The sequence below is a fragment of the Eleutherodactylus coqui genome, chromosome 2 (genome assembly GCF_035609145.1).
Source record: "Eleutherodactylus coqui strain aEleCoq1 chromosome 2, aEleCoq1.hap1, whole genome shotgun sequence".
NCBI lineage: Eukaryota > Metazoa > Chordata > Amphibia > Anura > Eleutherodactylidae > Eleutherodactylus > Eleutherodactylus coqui.
In genome coordinates, this window is record NC_089838.1 from 211,521,055 (window position 1) to 211,540,339 (window position 19,285).

A 19,285-nucleotide genomic window follows, 5' to 3' on the forward strand; every position below is an offset into this window, starting at 1 on the left:
AGCGTGGAAACGCTCACAACTTCAGAGGAAAATAAATAGGAAAGCCAGAATGCCAGCTGAAAGGGAGAGGGAGATCTTTTTTCCGCACAGACAATAGACTATGCATGTGCGGAAAAAACGCTTGCATCCGCGATCATTCGCAATTTCCGCGAGGTATTACGCTGCAGATATCTACATGTGGAATCCCACCTGTTTGTCTGAGCCTGGCCTTAGTTAGATTGTGTTTGTCTATGATTGTGACTTTCAGACCCTGATAACAATCAGACCTTTTATTAGTAATCAATACAGAAATCAAGTAATTCTAAAATGGTTCACTTACTTTTTCTTGCAACTGTTAAATAATGTTCGCCCTTTAAGTTTCTGATCTGTTCAATGTCTATGTGACCCTGGAGAATGTGACTGACTGAGTTGGCTGGGTGGTTGAGCTTTGGTTTATATTTAAAGAATGGAAGTCGCTTGTCTTACAATATATTTACACTTATCCCTTTCCACAACAACCACTGTCCATATGCTCTGCTTAGGGTGGTTTCACATCAGCACCCAGGGTTCCACTTTTGTGTTTCATTCGGGGATCAGGAAAGAGGAACCCCCGTGGCCGAAAGGCTCAGTCTCAGGACTGAACCAAACAGCGCCAAACTGACTCCATTGACTATAATGGGGTCTGTTCTGTTGCCACTCAGCTGCCCGGCTTTTAGATGGAAGAATTAGCACTACATGCAGCACTTTTTCTTCCAATATTTTGAGCCTGATCTGCGGCGGAACCTTCGACCAGAGGTTCAAGCACAGATGTGAAACCACCTAAACTAGGATACACCCATTGTATTAGGCCCTTCCTAACCTAACAGCAGCCTTGGAGATTGTGCACAGCTTTCCTGTCACTCCATCTGGATTCTTCGTATTACCTTCTATAGTATGATTGACCACTTTTCTTTAAACTGACACAAAGCTTCTCTGTATTTATATGTAATGTACAATAAAATCAGATTAACATAAAAATGACCTTTCCCTTTAATAAAGAAGGGATCTTCTGGCCTGTAAGAGGTAAAGCAGGCAGTGTCCTTCATGCTATTAGTGAGCTGCGGGTGGGGAGTGTGTCCACAGCCAGTAGTGACAGTTGCTTAGTTTCACAATCTGAACTGGTTAATCAAAAAAGGGAGCAGCTCAAGACTTGTTGCCTTCTGTAACCATAGAAGCGAGTCCAAGCGTTCTCTTCTCTCCAATGTGTTTTTAGATCTATGTGGACTGATAAAAGTGCAGGAAGAATGTCCAGTGATACAGGCATGTAGGTAAGTCTACATAATCACATATTGAAATGCTAAGCTCATTGACTTTTATTTCATATCACACATGTGCAGCACATATTTGTGAAATCTTCTCTACTTATGGTAAAATTCTAGTGCACTGTTTAGCTATATCACAGCTCAGAACTCATTCACATTGGCGCTTCTATTGGTCGGCCCACCCTAGGAGCCGAACATAGAAAGAAAACGGAAGCACCAGATATGGCATATGGCAGTGCTAGATGGACCTCATTTACTATAATGGGGTGCATCCAGCATGCGCTCCAGCATTTTCCCATAGAAAATAGTGCAATAAGCTTTTATTTGCTGCAGAATCTGCACCAGAGACTACGAACCAAACCTCCAGCACAGATGTGAGAGGCCTCATGCATCTGAGGAATATATACTGTAATAATATTATTATAAAGTTATTAGTTTATCATATTTTAATTTAGAAACTTGCAGATTTAGCTTCAATTTCATCTGCGTTTGGACATTCTATTCTCCTGTTCCTCCATAGGAACAGGATAATGGAATTCCAGTTGTCACGGATCTGTCACATGATGCAAAATGAGCTCAGTGCACCACATTCACAATAATGCGTTCCATCAGGCTTCTGTCATGCCACATAGCATATATACCCGGACAAAGTGGCACAGCATGCTGTCACAGGCTCTGAGCATAGCTATGAATGGAACCTTAACCTAAAGTACACCATACAATCGGAAGATTTACCTAGGGGCAAGGAGATAATACATTTATCACTTAGTTGCCAAATATCCAAGAATGTCCACATAAACTTTGCTGTCAACCGTCTCCAGAAACTAAATATTTATAATAAATGCTTCCCAGGTGTTTCCGCTGATATAAGGTTAGTGTCACATGGGATTTTTTTCTTTCAAGATTGCAGCATTTTTTGGGCCTTAAAATTATGAAATGCACTGCAAACATTGCATTTTATTCTAGTGGCTTTCTTGTTAGGGAAAAAACAGCCAAGAACACTTCATTATCAAACATTTCCATGCAGTTTTTCTGGCTTATTTTTAACTAAAAATGCCTAAAATAAAGACTGTCGGAAGGGAAACTACGCAGGTTATTGATGGTTAAAGTTTTGTGCAATTAACAAGATATAAATTAGTTCTTTGAGACATTATCCCAGAGGATGAACTTGACCAGACTGCAGTTTGGTCTGGGTGGATAAACATTAAGTACCTTTACATATATAGAGCTGGAATGCTGTCAGCTTTTCCTGAATACTCTTGAGGCATGTGACAGTATAAGTGCATAAGAAACAAAATTTTGCTTGTGAAATTATTTGTAAATATTTTATACTTCGCATTATAAGGCCGCCTGCACACGGGCAGGTCGCCCCCCCCCCTCTCCCCCGATGATTCCCGCAGCAGAGTTCGACGTGGTGCCCAGCCGGTGACCCCAGCTTACTTCCTCACCGTCTTCTCCTCTGCTGTGAATGTGACGGCCGGCACACAATGCGCAGTACAGAGGACGTCACTACAGCGATGACGTGCCTCCTGCGACCATTCTGCAATGATGATTGCAGAATGGCCGTGGGACGGACAGCTTCCATTGACTTCAATGGAAGCCGGCCGTGCGTAGCCCGCACAAAATCGCCGCATGCTGCGATTAATTCCCCGCGAGGGGAAAATCGCAATTGATTTCTGCTCGTCAGCAGGAAATCGCATATTCTTATAGCATGGTATGAGCTGGATTTGTTGCAATATCCAGAGGCGGAATCCCGTTCCGGATTTCGCAATGCAAATCCGTCCATGTGCAGGAGGCCTTAGGCCGATTTCACGAATGGAGCAAGAAAGTGGAATCCCCAAAGCAGGTGAAATCACCCTTACTAGGACAGTTTTACTTCTGCTTAGATCAACTTTCATTACCTGGCACAATTGTAAGATTAGGAGGCATAGCTATATTTATGTTTTTCCAAGGGTGCTTTCAGATCTGCGTCGGAATTCCCGAACGCATGCAACACTTTTTCTTCTACCAAGAGGTGGGTGGAAAGTGGGCAGACCCCATTATAGTCAAAGGGGTTCACGTGGCGCTGTACGGTTCAGTCCAGAAACAGAACTGTTCATCCTTGGGATTTTACTTTCCTGCTCTCTGAACAGAGCAGGAAAGCAGAATCCCCAGCAGACCCTCACCAATTAGATTTTTATAGCCTACAGTTTTTAAAGCCTAGATAACTCCTTTAACCCCCTTTATTGGCATGCCCGGAAAATCTCTGGGGCTTGCTGTACTGACCATGCAGTTAAAATGTATAATGTTATAATGTATTCTTTCATTACAAAAAATGTTTCATTCCTTAATAAATACTTTCGAGATTAAATTGCATTGTTGGCTCATTTAAAAAACCTGCCCTGTGAGGCATGACATGGTAATAATAAAGCTGCCACTGAAGGGGTTTAGTTTTCATGCACACAGCCATATTTGGAATCCATATCATACGGATCCTGAGTACAGCACTGACTGAAATTGATGGGTCCATATTGTATCTCTGTGTGCCTTCAGTTTTTGGGGGTACACAGAATTGTTCTCACTTAAAGGAGATGTCCCGAGGCAGCAAGTGGGTCTATACACTTCTGTATGGCCATAATAATGCACTTTGTAATGTACATTGTGCATTAATTATGAGCCATACAGAAGTTATAAAAAGTTTTATACTTACCTGCTCCGTTGCTGGCGTCCTCGTCTCCATGGTGCCGACTAATTTTCGCCCTCCGATGGCCAAATTAGCCGCGCTTGCGCAGTCCGGGTCTTCTCCTCTTCTCTATGGGGCTCCGTGTAGCTCCGTGTAGCTCCGCCCCGTCACGTGCCGATTCCAGCCAATCAGGAGGCTGGAATCGGCAATGGACCGCACAGAAGCCCTGCGGTCCATGAAGACAGAGGATCCCGGCGGCCATCTTCAGCAGGTGAGTATGAAGACGCCGGACCGCCGGGATTCAGGTAAGCGCTGTGCGGGTGGTTTTTTTAACCCCTGCATCGGGGTTGTCTCGCGCCGAACGGGGGGGGGGGTTTAAAAAAAAAACAACCCGTTTCGGCGCGGGACATCTCCTTTAATCTATATTAATAGAAAAAAAGCAGCATGCTTCCACAAATACTGTGTTACGGGAGTACTCTCCCATAATGCACCTCATGCATTGAATTAAAATACTTTTCAACTGCATACAAATCCCTGTTTATGTATTGTTACACATCTGTTAAGTAGGTAAAAGAAGTATATCGACCTAAGGAAGTCATGACAGCCACAGGCGTAACTATAGGGGAAGCAGAGGATGCAGTTGCACCCGGGCCCAGAAACCTTAGGGGGCCCATAAAGCCTCTCTTCTCCATATAAGGAGCCCAGTACTATGAATAAAGCATTATAGTATGGGGCCCTGTTACAGGTTTGGCATTGGGGCCCAGAAATTTCAAGTTACGCCTCTGATGACAGCTGTATATTTTTCTTTACAGAATGAAGATTTCAAATAACAACCCAAAGGACCACAATGCACAGGATTAAAGTAGCTTAAGGTCTTATATTTTGTAACGATATTTCCTGAACCATTTTACTATACCAATGTCATACCGGCTATCTAATGGATATGTCAGTCTGCCCTCCCGTTATGGCATTGGTGACAGCTGTCAACACCATGTGGACACCAGCAGGAGGTCTCCGCGCTGGAACTCCAGAGATTTGGGGAGTAACAGACACGGCCTGGAATCACCGAGGCATTATGGTTTATCTGAGCTGGAGAGGAACATTGAGGTGAAACCTTTATATGTTAGCATATTCCTATTCTTTTTCTGCAAATATTCTAATTAGGTGCAACATTTTCAATCACCACTGTCAAACAACCATACATTTTATATAATGATACAGCTAATTTATAACATTGGCTAGAAATGTTAGAGGTTTTCCCAGCAGATAATCTTATAATACATTGCTAGGATATGCCATAACAGTAAGATTGGTGAGTGTTCAAACTCTGGAACCCCACTGATCTTGGAAATGAAAAGACAGAAGCCCCTTTGATTTTCACTGCAAATCAATACTCCCACCATCCATTGTGCAGAGAACTACAACAGCTCCAACACATGACTTTATAAATTGGCATTAACCCATAACTTACTTCTGTGCATTCATAATTAGCATGAAGCATACAATACATCAACAAAGATGTATTGAAATAGCCTTATAAGTATTCATTTAGGCCACATTCATATAAGCAAGTACAAAAAACTGACCTATTTCACTGTGAGTGTGTGGGCATTTTAGATTATTTTTTTCAGTTTTTGCATTTTTAATGTGCAAGTGTCATCAGAGTGCCATCTGTTTTTCACACGTGTAAAAAAAATAAAAGGTGGCCTAATTCATGTCATTTCAGACTCCCACTGAAGTCTGTGGGTGCGTGAAAAAACGTGGAGTGCACACATATGCCATGCAAGTTTATTCCATTTTTAAACTTTTTTTTAACTCAAACTTTGATGTGAACGAGAGATTCTTGGCAGAGAATTGCACCATAACAGCCATGCTGGGAGTTTTTTTTTAAATAGTCCATTTAAAAAAATCTTACATATGAATACACACATTGGGGCAGATTTATGAAAGTGTTTAAATTAAAACTGGTCTTACTTGCTCCAAGCAACCAATTACAACTCTGCTTTCATTTTACCAGAGCAGAATACAAAGTGAAAGCTGCGCTGTGATTGGTTGCTAGGGACAACTAAAACAGTTTTTCTTTTAGAGAGTTTCACAAATATTCCCCATTGGCTTTAATGGCTCTGAGTTCAGTTAGTTTTAAACTCGGATGAAACTCAGACGTTAGAATCATGTGAATAAGCCATAAATTACATGATCAGAAGAATGCGAATACTCCTCTTAGTAACAATGTGTTTTGAAGTACACACTTTGAATCTCGTGCATTTGCCGTTTTGCCCCCATTAAGGCTGCTGGACACTTGGAATCAGATAACTGGATGAGGCTGAGCAGAGATTACACCCGGCGCCCTCCCAGTCCACGGCAAACAGACAGGGCGAGGTCTGTGAGTCCTCTCCGAGGGATCCATGCACTAGAGTGCTACAGGTACAGAATATGAGCTCTGAATGTCCTTATAAACAAAGAAAAGGTTTATACATAGGAATATTAGTGAAGATTGCAAAATCTGCTAGTTAATCTCCTTTTGTGTAGTGTATATCTGAAAGATGAAGAATGATGGCCTAGAAATGGCTTGCAGGCCAAAACTGTGTTTAAAGGCAATAGTGATCCCTGTTTCTAATGACTCCAACCTGCTCAGGTGCAGAGCAAATGCAGTTTTCAACAAAATGATTCTTTCAACACACAAAGTTAGGGCTCAATCACAGGACTGCGTGCGTAAAACACTGCGTGGGTCACACCACGTTTTACCGGAGAGCCGGCTATCACCACATATATCAACGAGTGCACTGTGCATGACAGCGTATCTCAAGCATGCTGTTATGTGCCATGTGACTTTTTTGTGTTTTTTTCTTAAATTCCTCACACTTTCATAGCGGGGTTGCTTATGTATCATCACCCATATGTAATGTATTGCATATGGAGAGCGTTGCATATGCTACCCATAGAAAAGAGTAGGGCTGACGCTGCGTGATACGCGGGGAAATAGAGCATGCTGCGATCTTTTTCATGTGCATATCTACCTGCAGTGTTAATACACTAATGTGAACCGATCAATGAAAGTCCGTGCATCGAGTGCGTCATACGCGCCAAAATCACAGTTGTGTGAATGAGCCCTTAGACTGCTTGGCACATATAATTTATGGTTTGATTTTTTTTATAATTTTTTTTTACAGTTTTGCCAATTTTAATGTGTTTTTTTGTATCATGCTATGCAAGATGAAGCTTAAGTATATTTTATAATTTTAATTCAACACTAATAGAGATGAGCGAGCATACTCGCTAAGGGCAATTACTCGATCGAGCATTGCCCTTAGCGAGTACCTGCCCGCTTGGAAGAAAAGATTCGGCTGCCGGTGGCAGGCAGGGAGCTGCGGGGGAGAGCCGGGAGGAATGGAGGGGAGATCTCTCTCTCTCCCTCTCTCCCTCTCGCTCCCCCCTGCTCATGGCCGCAACTTACCTGTCACCCGCGCCGGCAGCCGAACCTTTTCTTCCGAGTGGGGAGATACTCGCTACGGGCAATGCTCGCTCGAGCAATTGTCCTTAGCGAGTATGCTCGCTCATCTCCAAACACTAACAAAAATATTTTTGTGGGAAGGAGCTTTTTATTTTAGAAAATGTTATTGAACTTACCTTAACTTTTTTTAAATCAACTTTGCACACTAGAAGCTGCAATTTTTTCATCACTTACACAATGCTTTTGAATACTTAGTATTTGAAAGCATTTTTGCCTTTCAGTTTAAAACTAAAGGCACTTTTACACGCAATGATTATCACTTAAACAACCGCACAACTGAGCGAACTGCCATCATTTTTTAATAAGATTACACGTACAGATAATGGCTTTTAATCATCTGCATTTCCTCCACGAGTTGTTTGCTCAGCTGGGCGTGTGTTTATGCAATGGTTATTTGGCTGGCAGGATTCAATTGTCTCTTTCCAGGAGAGTACATAATGAGTGAACAGTGTATTCATTATGTATGCAAGGCAAAGAAAACTCATTGTGCAGTTGCTCAAAACTCCATTCAAAAGGAAAGAAATTTGAGCAATGTTTCTTTCTTCTGTCAGCTAAAAACCAGTGCTAAAAGACAATTGAACGAAAATTGAACGACTGCCCACGTTTTCACGTAACGATTATCGCTCACTTTCAGCATTTTGAACGAATTTTGAGGAATAATCATTGTGTGTAAAAGGGACTTAACTCCAGCATGTCCTAATAGACATATGTCCTTGGCAGACCTGAGATCCCCAGCTTCCAGTGACACCCATCAGCACTCCACATTTCTGTCACAGGGCACTAAAGGGGTGACAGTGGGAGCCCCTACTTCTCTTAACCCATTCCCGCTGCAGGGCATAAGTTTACGTCCTGGCAGCAGGGTACTTCCCGCAACAGGGCGTAAACTTACGTCCTGGGGATAGCGCGGGATCACATATGACAGCCGGCACTCCGCTGTTAACCCCTTCCCTGCCGCGATCTAAGTAGATCGCGGCAGGGAAAGAGTTCACAGAGGGAGTGCACTCCCTCTGTGTCTCCGGCCGGCCTGTCGCCATGGTAACAGGATGCCAGACACTGGCCTCCTGTGTTACCAGTGCCTGAGATGGCTGTATAAGCGATAAGGCATGGCAGAGCAATAGCTCTGCCATGCCTTATGACAGCGATCCTCAGGGCAGTGGTCAAAGTCCCCCAGGCGGACACAAATGTTGTAAAAAAAAACAGAGATTAAAAAAATGAATTTAAAAAAATGTAAAAAAGAGTAAAAAATACTATTTTTTATGCTTTTTCTCAGATTAGCATAAAAAAAGGTAAAAAAGAAATAAAACCCCACATATTTGGTATTGTCGCGTCCGTAACAACGTGTACAATAAGATGCACATGCTTTTCACTGTGCACAGAAAAAAACGCTAAAAAAATGAGGCAAAATGCTAATTTTTAGCATTTTGCCTCACTAAAAACGCAATAAAACTGATCAAAAAAGCCATATGTACCCCAAAATGGTACCAATAAAAACTACAGCTCGTCTCGCAAAAAGTAAGCCCTCACAGAGCTCCGTACATTAAAGAATAAAAAAGTTTCAGGACTTTGAATGCAGCGATTTAGAGAAAAAAAAGGATTTCCAAAAAAAGGGTTTTTATTGCAAAAAAGTGGTAAAAGCTAAAAAAAATGTAAGAATTTTGGTATCGTTGTAACCGTACCGGTCCGCAGAAAAAATGGAATGTCTCATTTATGCTGCATGATTAACGCTGTATTAAAAAAAAATAAAAAAATCTATGGCAGAATTGATGCGTTTTCTCTCCCTGCTATCATTAAATTTTTTTTAAAGTTTTACAATATAGTTAATGTACCCAAAAATGACGCCGATTAAAAACTACAGTTCGCCACGCAAAAAATAAACCCTTACATGGCCGCGTCAACGGAAAAATAAAAAAGTTATGGGTTTTGATAAACGGAGAAGTAAATCCGCCAAAAATTGTTGCGTCCATAAGCCCAAAATAGGCCATGTCATGAAGGGGTTAAGCTTCTTAAATGCTGCAATCACTATTGATCATAGCATCTAAGGGGTTAAAGGGGTTTTTGCAAGATTTTTATTATTTTTAAATAACTTGCAATGGTAAAAAGCAATACAAGAGCCTAATGTCACCCATCCAGGACAGCTGCAGCTCCAGCACAGCATCACCCATTCTTCCCGCTTGATTAGTTTACAAGCTGAAGCCGGTGTGTATGTGGAACAAGTCATTGACTTTGCAGCCATCCAGTGTATAGCCAGCTTTAGGTTATTGTATTTACAGTACAATCCACCATGAGCTGTGTAAGTTAATAACAATTAGAGATGAGCGAACGTACTCGTCCGAGCTTGATACTCGTTCGAGTATTAGCGTGTTCGAGATGCTCGTTACTCGAGACGAGTACCACGCGATGTTCGAGTTACTTTCACTTTCATCTCTGAGATGTTAGCGCGCTTTTCTGGCCAATAGAAAGACAGGGAAGGCATTACAACTTCCCCCTGCGACGTTCAAGCCCTATACCACCCCCCTGCAGTGAGTGGCTGGCGAGATCAGGTGTCACCCGAGTATATAAATCGGCCCCTCCCGCGGCTCGCCACAGATGCATTCTGACAGAGATCAGGGAAAGTGCTGCTGATGCTGGAGCTGCTATAGGGAGAGTGTTAGGAGTTATTTTAGGCTTCAAGAGCCCCAACGGTCCTTCTTAGGGCCACATCTGACCGTGTGCAGTACTGTTAAGGCTGCTTTTAGCAGTGTTGCACTTTTTTTTTTTTTTTGTATATCGGCCGTGCAGGGCATTGCGTCCTCAGTCTGCAGTAATTTTACATAGTATAGGGCCAGTAGTGGTGAGGCAGGGACAGTGGGAAAGGTGAAAGAGATATATTGTCTATATAGGCAGTGGGCTTTTCCAAAAAAATTTGGGGAAAAAAATATATATTTGGGCTGCCTGTGACCGTCCTCAGTGTACTGCGTCTCTGCTGGGGGTAGTAGTCCTAATTCATACGCAGCTAAGTGTTACAGCAGGCTTGCGCAAAATTCTTTCCTGGCTCTGCGTTGCCCGTTACATCACCGCCGTCATCCCGTCCAGAGGGAAACAGTATACATATATACGCTGCCTACAGTATTTGTCTGCTGTCTCAGCTCAGCCTTTAAAAATATAGAAGCAAAACACTTAAGGCCTACTAGTGGCCTTTGGACACTTGACTGCTTCTGCGCTGTGAATTCCACCAGCTCAGTCATACGCACCTACGTCTCACTACAGGCTTGCGCAAAATTCTTTCCTGGCTCTCCTGGTTCCGTAAGCGAAGTCAGCCTCCAACCACAGGCCAATAAGCGGCACATTTAATTACAGCGTTCTGTTTCTGCACTACTGGTAATACACCATGCTGAGGGGGAGGGGTAGGCCTAGAGGACGTGGACGCGGGTGAGGACGCGGAGGCCAAAGTCAGGGTGTGGGCACAGGCCGAGCTCCTGATCCAGGTGTATCGCAGCCGACTGCTGCGGGATTAGGAGAGAGGCACGTTTCTGGCGTCCCAAGATTAATCTCACAATGGGTCCACGCGGTAGACCTTTATTAGAAAATGAGCAGTGTGAGCAGGTCCTGTCGTGGACGGCAGAAAGTGCATCCAGCAATCTATCGACCACCCAGAGTTCTGCGCCGTCCACTGCTGCAACTCTGAATCCTCTGGCTGCTGCTCCTCCTTCCTCCCAGCCTCCTCACTCCATTACAATGACACATTCTGAGGAGCAGGCAGACTCCCAGGAACTGTTCTCGGGCCCCTGCCCAGAATGGGCAGCAATGGTTCCTATCCCACCGGAGGAGTTTGTCGTGACCGATGCCCAACCTTTGGAAAGTTCCCGGGGTCCGGGGGATGAGGCTGGGGACTTCCGGCAACTGTCTCAAGAGCTTTCAGTGGGTGAGGAGGACGACGACGATGAGACACAGTTGTCTATCACTCAGGTAGTAGTAATTGCAGTAAGTCCGAGGGAGGAGCACACAGAGGATTCGGAGGAAGAGCAGCAGAACGATGAGGTGACTGACCTCACCTGGTTTGCTAAGCCTACTGAGGACAGGTCTTCAGAGGGGGAGGCAAGTGCAGCAGCAGGGCAGGCTGGAAGAGGCAGTGCGGTGGCCAAGGGTAGAGGCAGGGCCAGACCGAATAATCCACCAACTGTTTCCCAAAGCGCCCCCTCGCGCCATGCCACCCTGCAGAGGCCGAGGTGCTCAAAGGTCTGGCAGCTTTTCACTGAGAGTGCAGACGACCGACGAACAGTGGTGTGCAACCTTTGTCGCGCCAAGATCAGCCAGGGAGCCACCACCACCAGCCTCACCACCACCAGCATGCGCAGACATATGATGGCCAAGCACCCCACAAGGTGGGACGAAGGCCGTTCAGCGCCTCCGGTTTGCACCACTGCCTCTCACCCTGTGCCCCAACCTGCCACTGAGATCCAACACCCCTCTCAGGACACAGGCACTACCGTCTCCTGGCCTGCACCCACACCCTCACCTCCGCTGTGCTCGGCCCCATCCACCAATGTCTCTCAGCGCACCGTCCAGCCGTCGCTAGCACAAATGTTTGAGCGCAAGCGCAAGTACGCCGCCACGCACCCGCACGCTCAAGCGTTAAACGTGCACATAGCCAAATTGATCCGCCTGGAGATGCTGCCGTATAGGCTTGTGGAAACGGAGGCTTTCAAAAGCATGATGGCGGCGGCCCCGCGCTACTCGGTTCCCAGTCGCCACTACTTTTCCCGATGTGCCGTCCCAGCCCTGCATGACCACGTCTTCCGCAACATTGTACGCGCCCTCACCAACGCGGTTACTGCCAAGGTCCACTTAACAACGGACACGTGGACAAGCACAGGCGGGCAGGGCCACTATATCTCCCTGACGGCACATTGGGTGAATTTAGTGGAGGCTGGGACAGAGTCAGAGCCTGGGACCGCTCACGTCCTACCCACCCCCAGAATTGCGGGCCCCAGCTCGGTGGTGGTATCTGCGGCGGTGTATGCTTCCTCCACTAAACCACCCTCCTCCTCCTCCTCCGCAACCTCTGTCTCGCAATCAAGATGTGTCAGCAGCAGCACGTCGCCAGCAGTTGGTGTCGCGCAGCATGGCAGCACAGCAGTGGGCAAGCGTCAGCAGGCCGTGCTGAAACTACTCAGCTTAGGAGAGAAGAGGCACACGGCCCACGAACTGCTGCAGGGTCTGACAGAGCAGACCGACTGCTGGCTTGCGCCGCTGAGCCTCCAACCGGGCATGATCGTGTGTGACAACGGCCGTAACCTGGTGGCGGCTCTGCAGCTCGGCAGCCTCACGCACGTGCCATGCCTGGCCCACGTCTTTAATTTGGTGGTTCAGCGCTTTCTGAAAAGCTACCCACGCTTGTCAGACCTGCTCGGAAAGGTGCGCCGGCTCAGCGCACATTTCCGCAAGTCCCACACGGACGCTGCCACCCTGCGCACCCTGCAACATCGGTTTAATCTGCCAGTGCACCGACTGCTGTGCGACGTGCCCACACGGTGGAACTCTACGCTCCACATGTTGGCCAGGCTCTATGCGCAGCGTAGAGCTATAGTGGAATACCAACTCCAACATGGGCGGCGTAGTGGGAGTCAGCCTCCTCAATTCTTTACAGAAGAGTGGGCCTGGTTGGCAGACATCTGCCAGGTCCTTGGAAACTTTGAGGAGTCTACCCAGATGGTGAGCGGCGATGCTGCAATCATTAGCGTCACCATTCCTCTGCTATGCCTCTTGAGAAGTTCCCTGCAAAGCATAAAGGCAGACGCTTTGCGCTCGGAAACGGAGGCGGGGGAAGACAGTATGTCACTGGATAGTCAGAGCACCCTCCTGTCTATATCTCAGCGCATTGAGGAGGAGGTTTTGTTCTTCTTTTTAAATTTAGTTATTTAATAAAAATTATATTTTAAATCTACTAGCTTAAAAGGTCCTTGCAGTAAACCCATTGAGGAGGAGGAGGCGGAGGAGCATGAGGAGGAGGGGGAAGAGACAGCTTGGCCCACTGCTGAGGGTACCCATGCTGCTTGCCTGTCATCCTTTCAGCGTGTGTGGCCTGAAGAGGAAGAGGAGGAGGGGGAGGAGGAGGAGGATCCTGAAAGTGATCTTCCTAGTGAGGACAGCCATGGGTTGCGTACAGGTACCCTGGCACACATGGCTGACTTCATGTTAGGATGCCTTTCTCGTGACCCTCGCGTTACACGCATTCTGGCCACTACGGATTACTGGGTGTACACACTGATCGACCCACGGTATAAGGAGAACCTTTCCACTCTCATACCCGAAGAGGAAAGGGGTTCGAGAGTGATACTATACCACAGGACCCTGGCGGACAAGTTGATGGTAAAATTCCCATCCGACAGCGCTAGTGGCAGAAGGCGCAGTTCCGAGGGCCAGGTAGCAGGGGAGGCGTGGAGATCAGGCAGCATGTACAGCACAGGCAGGGGAACACTCTCTAAGGCCTTTGACAGCTTTCTGGCTCCCCAGCAAGACTGTGTCACCGCTCCCCAGTCAAGGCTGAGTCGGCGGGAGCACTGTAAAAGGATGGTGAGGGAGTACGTAGCCGATCGCACGACCGTCCTCCGTGACGCCTCTGCCCCCTACAACTACTGGGTGTCGAAGCTGGACACGGGGCCTGAACTCGCGCTGTATGCCCTGATGGTGCTTGCTTGTCCTGTGGCTAGCGTCTTGTCAGAGAGGGTGTTTAGTGCGGCTGGAGGAATCATCACGGATAAGCGTACCCGCCTGTCAACTGACAGTGCCGACAGGCTTACACTCATAAAGATGAACAAAGCCTGGATTTCCCCAGACTTCTCTTCTCCACCAGCGGACAGCAGCGGTACCTAAACAATATGTAGGCTGCACCCGCGGATGGAAGAATCGTTCTCTATCACCATAAAAAATGGGGACCTTTTAGCTTCATCAATCTGTGTATTATATTCATCCTCCTCCTCCTGAAACGTCACGTAATCACGCCGAACGGGCAATTTTTCTTAGGCCCACAAGGCTCAGTCATATAATTTTTGTAAACAATTTTTATACGTTTCAATGCTTATTAAAGCGTTGAAACTTGCACCTGAACCAATTTTTATTTTAACTGGGCTGCCTCCAGGCCTAGTTACAAATTAAGCCACATTAACCAAAGCAATTAATGGGTTTCACCTGCCCTCTTGGTTGGGCATGCGCAATTTTTCTGAGGTACATTAGTACTGTTGGTACACCAATTTTTTGGGGCCCTCGCCTACAGTGTAATCCAATTAATTTTTTGCCCACCTGCATTAAACCTGACATTAGCTTTGCTGTCCAGGGCACTGCAATGGGATATATTTATGTACCGCCGGTGGCTTCCTGGCACCCACCCATGCTGTCGGTCCACACGGAGTTGTAACTGCATGTGTCCACTTCTAAAGAACCCCAGTCTGAGTGGGGCATGCAGTGTGCGCCGAAGCCCACCTGCATTAAACCTGACGTTAGCTTTGCTGTCCAGGGCACTGCAATGGGATATATTTATGTACCGCCGGTGGCTTCCTGGCACCCACCCATACTGTTGGTCCACACGGAGTTGTAACTGCATGTGTCCACTTCTAAAGAACCCCAGTCTGACTGGGGCATGCAGTGTGGACCGAAGCCCACCTGCATTAAACATGACATTACCTCAGCTGTGCTGGGCACTGCAATGGGATATATTTATGTACCGCCGGTGGGAGCCACCCATGCTGTGGGTCCACACGGACTTCACAATAGGGAGTTGTACCTGCCTGTGTCTATGAATTAAAAACTCCGGTCAGGTTGGGGCATGCAGTGTGGGCCGAAGCCCACCTGCATTTAATCTGACGTTAGCTCTGCTGTCCAGGGCACTGCAATGGGATACATTTATGTACAGCTGGTGGGTTCCAGGGAGCCACCCATGCTGTGGGTGCACACGGAATTCCCATTGCGGAGTTGTACCTGCCTGTGACTATTTATAAAAAAACGCGGTCTGACTGGGGCATGCAGACACCTTGACAGAATGAATAGTGTGTGGCACATAGGTTCCCCATTGCTATGCCCACGTGTGCAGCTCCTGATGGCGGTGAGACAGGATTATATTTCTCATTGCTTCTGTACAGCGTTGTGGACTATCGCCCTGCCCCTTTTAAAGAGGGTCGCTGCCTAGCCGTGCCAACCCTCTGCAGTGTGTGCCTGCGGTTCCTCCTCATGGCAGACGCACTTATAAATAGACATGAGGGTGGTGTGGCTATGAGGCCAGCGTGTGGCATGAGGCCAGCTGAAGGCTGTGCAGGGACACTTTGGTGTGCGCTGTGGACACTGGGTCGTGCGGGCGGGGGGGGGGGGGTTGGCAGCATGTAACCCAGGAGAAGTGGCAGCGGAGTGTCATGCAGGCAGTGATTGTGCTTTGTTGGAGGTAGTGTGGTGCTTAGCTAAGGTATGTATTGCTAATGAGGGCTTTTCAGAAGTAAAAATTGTTGGAGGGGGGGGGCCCACTCTTGCCGCTATTGTGGCTTAATAGTGGGACCTGGGAACTTGAGATGCAGCCCAACATGTAGCCCCTCGCCTACCCTATCTGTTGCTATGTCGTTCCCATCACTTTCTTGAATTGCCCAGATTTTCACAAATGGAAACCTTAGAGAGCATCGGCGAAATACAAAAATGCTCGAGTCGCCCATTGACTTCAATGGGGTTCGTTACTCGAAACGAACCCTCGAGCATCGCGAAATTTTCATCCCGAGTAACAAGCACCCGATCATTTTGGTGCTCGCTCATCTCTAATAACAATGTTAAAGGGGTTGTCCCGCGGCAGCAAGTGGGTCTATACACTTCTGTATGGCCATATTAATGCACTTTGTAATGTACATTGTGCATTAATTATGAGCCATACAGAAGTTATAAAAAGTTTTTCACTTACCTGCTCCGTTGCTGGCGTCCTCGTCTCCATGGTTGCCGTCTAATTTTCGCCGTCTAATGGCCAAATTAGACGCGCTTGCGCAGTCCGGGTCTTCTTATCTTCTCAATGGGGCTCCGTGTAGCTCCGTGTAGCTCCGCCCCGTCACGTGCCGATTCCAGCCAATCAGGAGGCTGGAATCGGCAATGGACCGCACAGAAGCCCTGCGGTCCACGGAGGGAGAAGATGCCGGCGGCCATCTTCACCTGGTAAGTAAGAAGTCACCGGAGCGCGGGGATTCAGGTAAGCGCTGTCCGGTGATCTTTTTTAACCCCTGCATCGGGGTTGTCTCGCGCCGAACGGAGGGGGGGTTGAAAAAAAAAAAAAACCCGTTTCGGCGCGGGACAACCCCTTTAAGTGTTAGGTTGAATGCACACAGCCAAGTCGGGTTCCACATGCGGGATCTCACAGCGATGTGTGATTATTCTCAGAGCGAGAAACCAAGTAATCTTGTAGATATGATACCTTTTAATGGCTAACAAAGATGCATGATGTTACAGCGAGCAAGCTTTCGGGGATCTCGCCCCCTTCATCAGACTATAGGGGGCGAAATCCCCGAAAGCTTACATGGTGTAACATCATGCATCTTTGTTAGCCATTAAAAGGTATCATATCTACAAGATTACTTGGTTTCTCGCTCTGAGAATAATCACACATTTCTCTACTGGCTAACACCGTACAAACCATTTTTTTTTTTCGGATCTCACAGCTGAAAATGATCCGGTGCCCGGACGGTAACCCCTGCGTATCTGTCCAGATTTATTCTGGTCTGTTCTGCGGATGTGCTGGCTTTGCGCCGGCACACGTGCAATACAGATGGCGCTGCACCATTGGTAGACAATGACGCAGATTCCGCTGCCTGTATGCAATTGACAGCTGCCGACGGGCAGCGGATCAGACGGTTTCCATTGACTTCAATGGAAGTCGTCCGCGCAGAACCTGTGCTGAAATAGAGTATGCTGCAATTTTCGCTCCGCGAGCGGAAAATTGCACTTGATTTCCACTTATTGACAGGAAAAAGCGATTTTCTATAGCATGTCTATGGCGAGTATTTGCTGCGGAATCTGGAAGCGGACGCCTGCTCCGGATTCCGCAATGCAAACATGCTTGTATGCATTGTGCCTTAATCATGATAATCATGGGAATGTTGGTTATGATAATATCAAATGTACACAAATCCAAAGCCTTCACACAATTCTGTTTCCAAGGGGGAAATATTAAATTCGTTTTCTGTTAGGCCTTATGCACGCAGTTGTGTTACAGCTGTCTTTTGTGGGGTGCCTTATTAGCGTTCCCATAGAAGTGCATGGGATTTTTAATGTACCTCCATATGCAACAGATTTCATACATGTACTTTATGTACAATAATGAGTTTACGTGTAGTATAAATATCTAATCAACGAAGTGTCTTCTTTTATAATATTAAATTGATAGAAACGTTCACCTATTTTTATATATTTCATGGATATTTTCATAAAATTACTACAATTTTAATGCAGCTAAACATTAATTTCTTTATTATCTGTAATTCTAGTAAACCCCCAGTTAATTCTGAATATAATAGGAATCTATCCAGCCCATCATTGTCAAGAAGAGGTTCCCTATCTCGTGTCTCTACTTGGTCCCCTGAGGAATGTGGCAACGAGCTACCATTGAGTCGCAAGAGCTGGAGTGGATCAGAAATTGACCTTAGAGCATCTCTTTCTGAAAGCGCCCAGAAGCGGTCTGATCTTGTTCAGCGCCTTAGAGAGGCTCAATCAAAACTGGAGGAGCAATCAGAGGAGCTCAAAAAACGAGACAAAGAGCTAGAAATGAGCAGAGCCAAAACTGAGCTACTGGCTGTAAAGCAAAAAGTAAGATGCAATGCATGTTTTCACCAGTATATAGAAAAGTGGGTTACAGGGACTTCAAACAATACAGTATTTTGAATTTGACGTTAATCACTTTTATTGTACTTCTCCAATCCTGCAACAAAGTCAAAGGGTATGATGATCCAACCTTGTCATGCAGGGACTGGGAAAGTCAGAAAATATGCATACAGATTTGAAAAGTAATTCTTAGCAACCATCCAATAAGTTGTAGCTCTATCATCACAATTTAAAAGGGACCGGGTTAACAATGAGGGGGCTGGATCACCTTTGGACCAGCAGATTTATCAAGTGTTATGTCAGAAAATTGGGCAGAAAGAGTAGGCACAGATTTCAGGGACTGGTAGGAAAGCTTGAATAGCTACTGCCGAGAATGTTGGAAGAGAGAGAGAGAAGGATCGGAATGACCCTGAGCTGGACTGGACATCAGCATCGGCAAGGAGACAGGAGGAGGAGAAGCGTAGATTAGCACTGCCGACAATGCAGTGGAAGAGATCAGATCAGATAAGTGAGGCCAGCCTCTGAAAAGTCTTTAGGATTGTAGGTCTGCACATCAATAGGAATAGACAATAATTTACCTGTAGGCCTGAGGGTATTAGCCACCATTTGTTGAGGAGATTGAACAGTAAGAGACTTAAGAGTCATCGCTTGAGATCATCAGGGTTACAAGGGTATTGGGAAGCATGGTTATCTCACTGTTGTGGAACTGAGATACTTTATATTGGGGAAAGTCGAAACTGCTTTCAAAGTGAAGGCATGTTCACCCCAAAGGGAAACTGTATATTATGTTCCATAATCTATATTTTTATTAGATTGCTGTTGCTCCTACGTTATAGTCAATGGTGTTTAGTGTCTACATAAGTGAAGGTGAATATCCAATTGTTTAATCACTGCTACCCAATCGTCTACTTTTATTTCTGCGTTCTCAAATAAATATTGTACAGTGTGGTCACTCCATCTGCTATATCATATTCTGAGTTTTGCACCGCCATACCCTGAGCCGTGACCATGGAAAGG

At 46.2% G+C, this 19,285-nt stretch overlaps 1 protein-coding gene across 3 annotated transcripts in view; it reads left to right on the forward strand.

Moving 5' to 3' along the window:
* Nucleotides 1–1,202: 1,202 nt before the first annotated feature.
* LOC136612216 (putative leucine-rich repeat-containing protein DDB_G0290503) overlaps nt 1,203–19,285 on the forward strand; it is an 83,627-nt gene continuing 65,544 nt past the window's right edge. For 2 of the 3 annotated variants that reach the window (XM_066592411.1, XM_066592413.1), the window contains exons 1-4: nt 1,203–1,286; nt 4,755–5,049; nt 6,230–6,366; nt 17,935–18,253. In XM_066592411.1, the coding sequence (XP_066448508.1) occupies nt 4,861–5,049; nt 6,230–6,366; nt 17,935–18,253 (645 nt within the window). In that variant the 5' untranslated portion in view covers nt 1,203–1,286; nt 4,755–4,860. The remainder of the gene's footprint in view (nt 1,287–4,754; nt 5,050–6,229; nt 6,367–17,934; nt 18,254–19,285) is intronic. The other variant, XM_066592412.1, reaches the window with a different exon arrangement.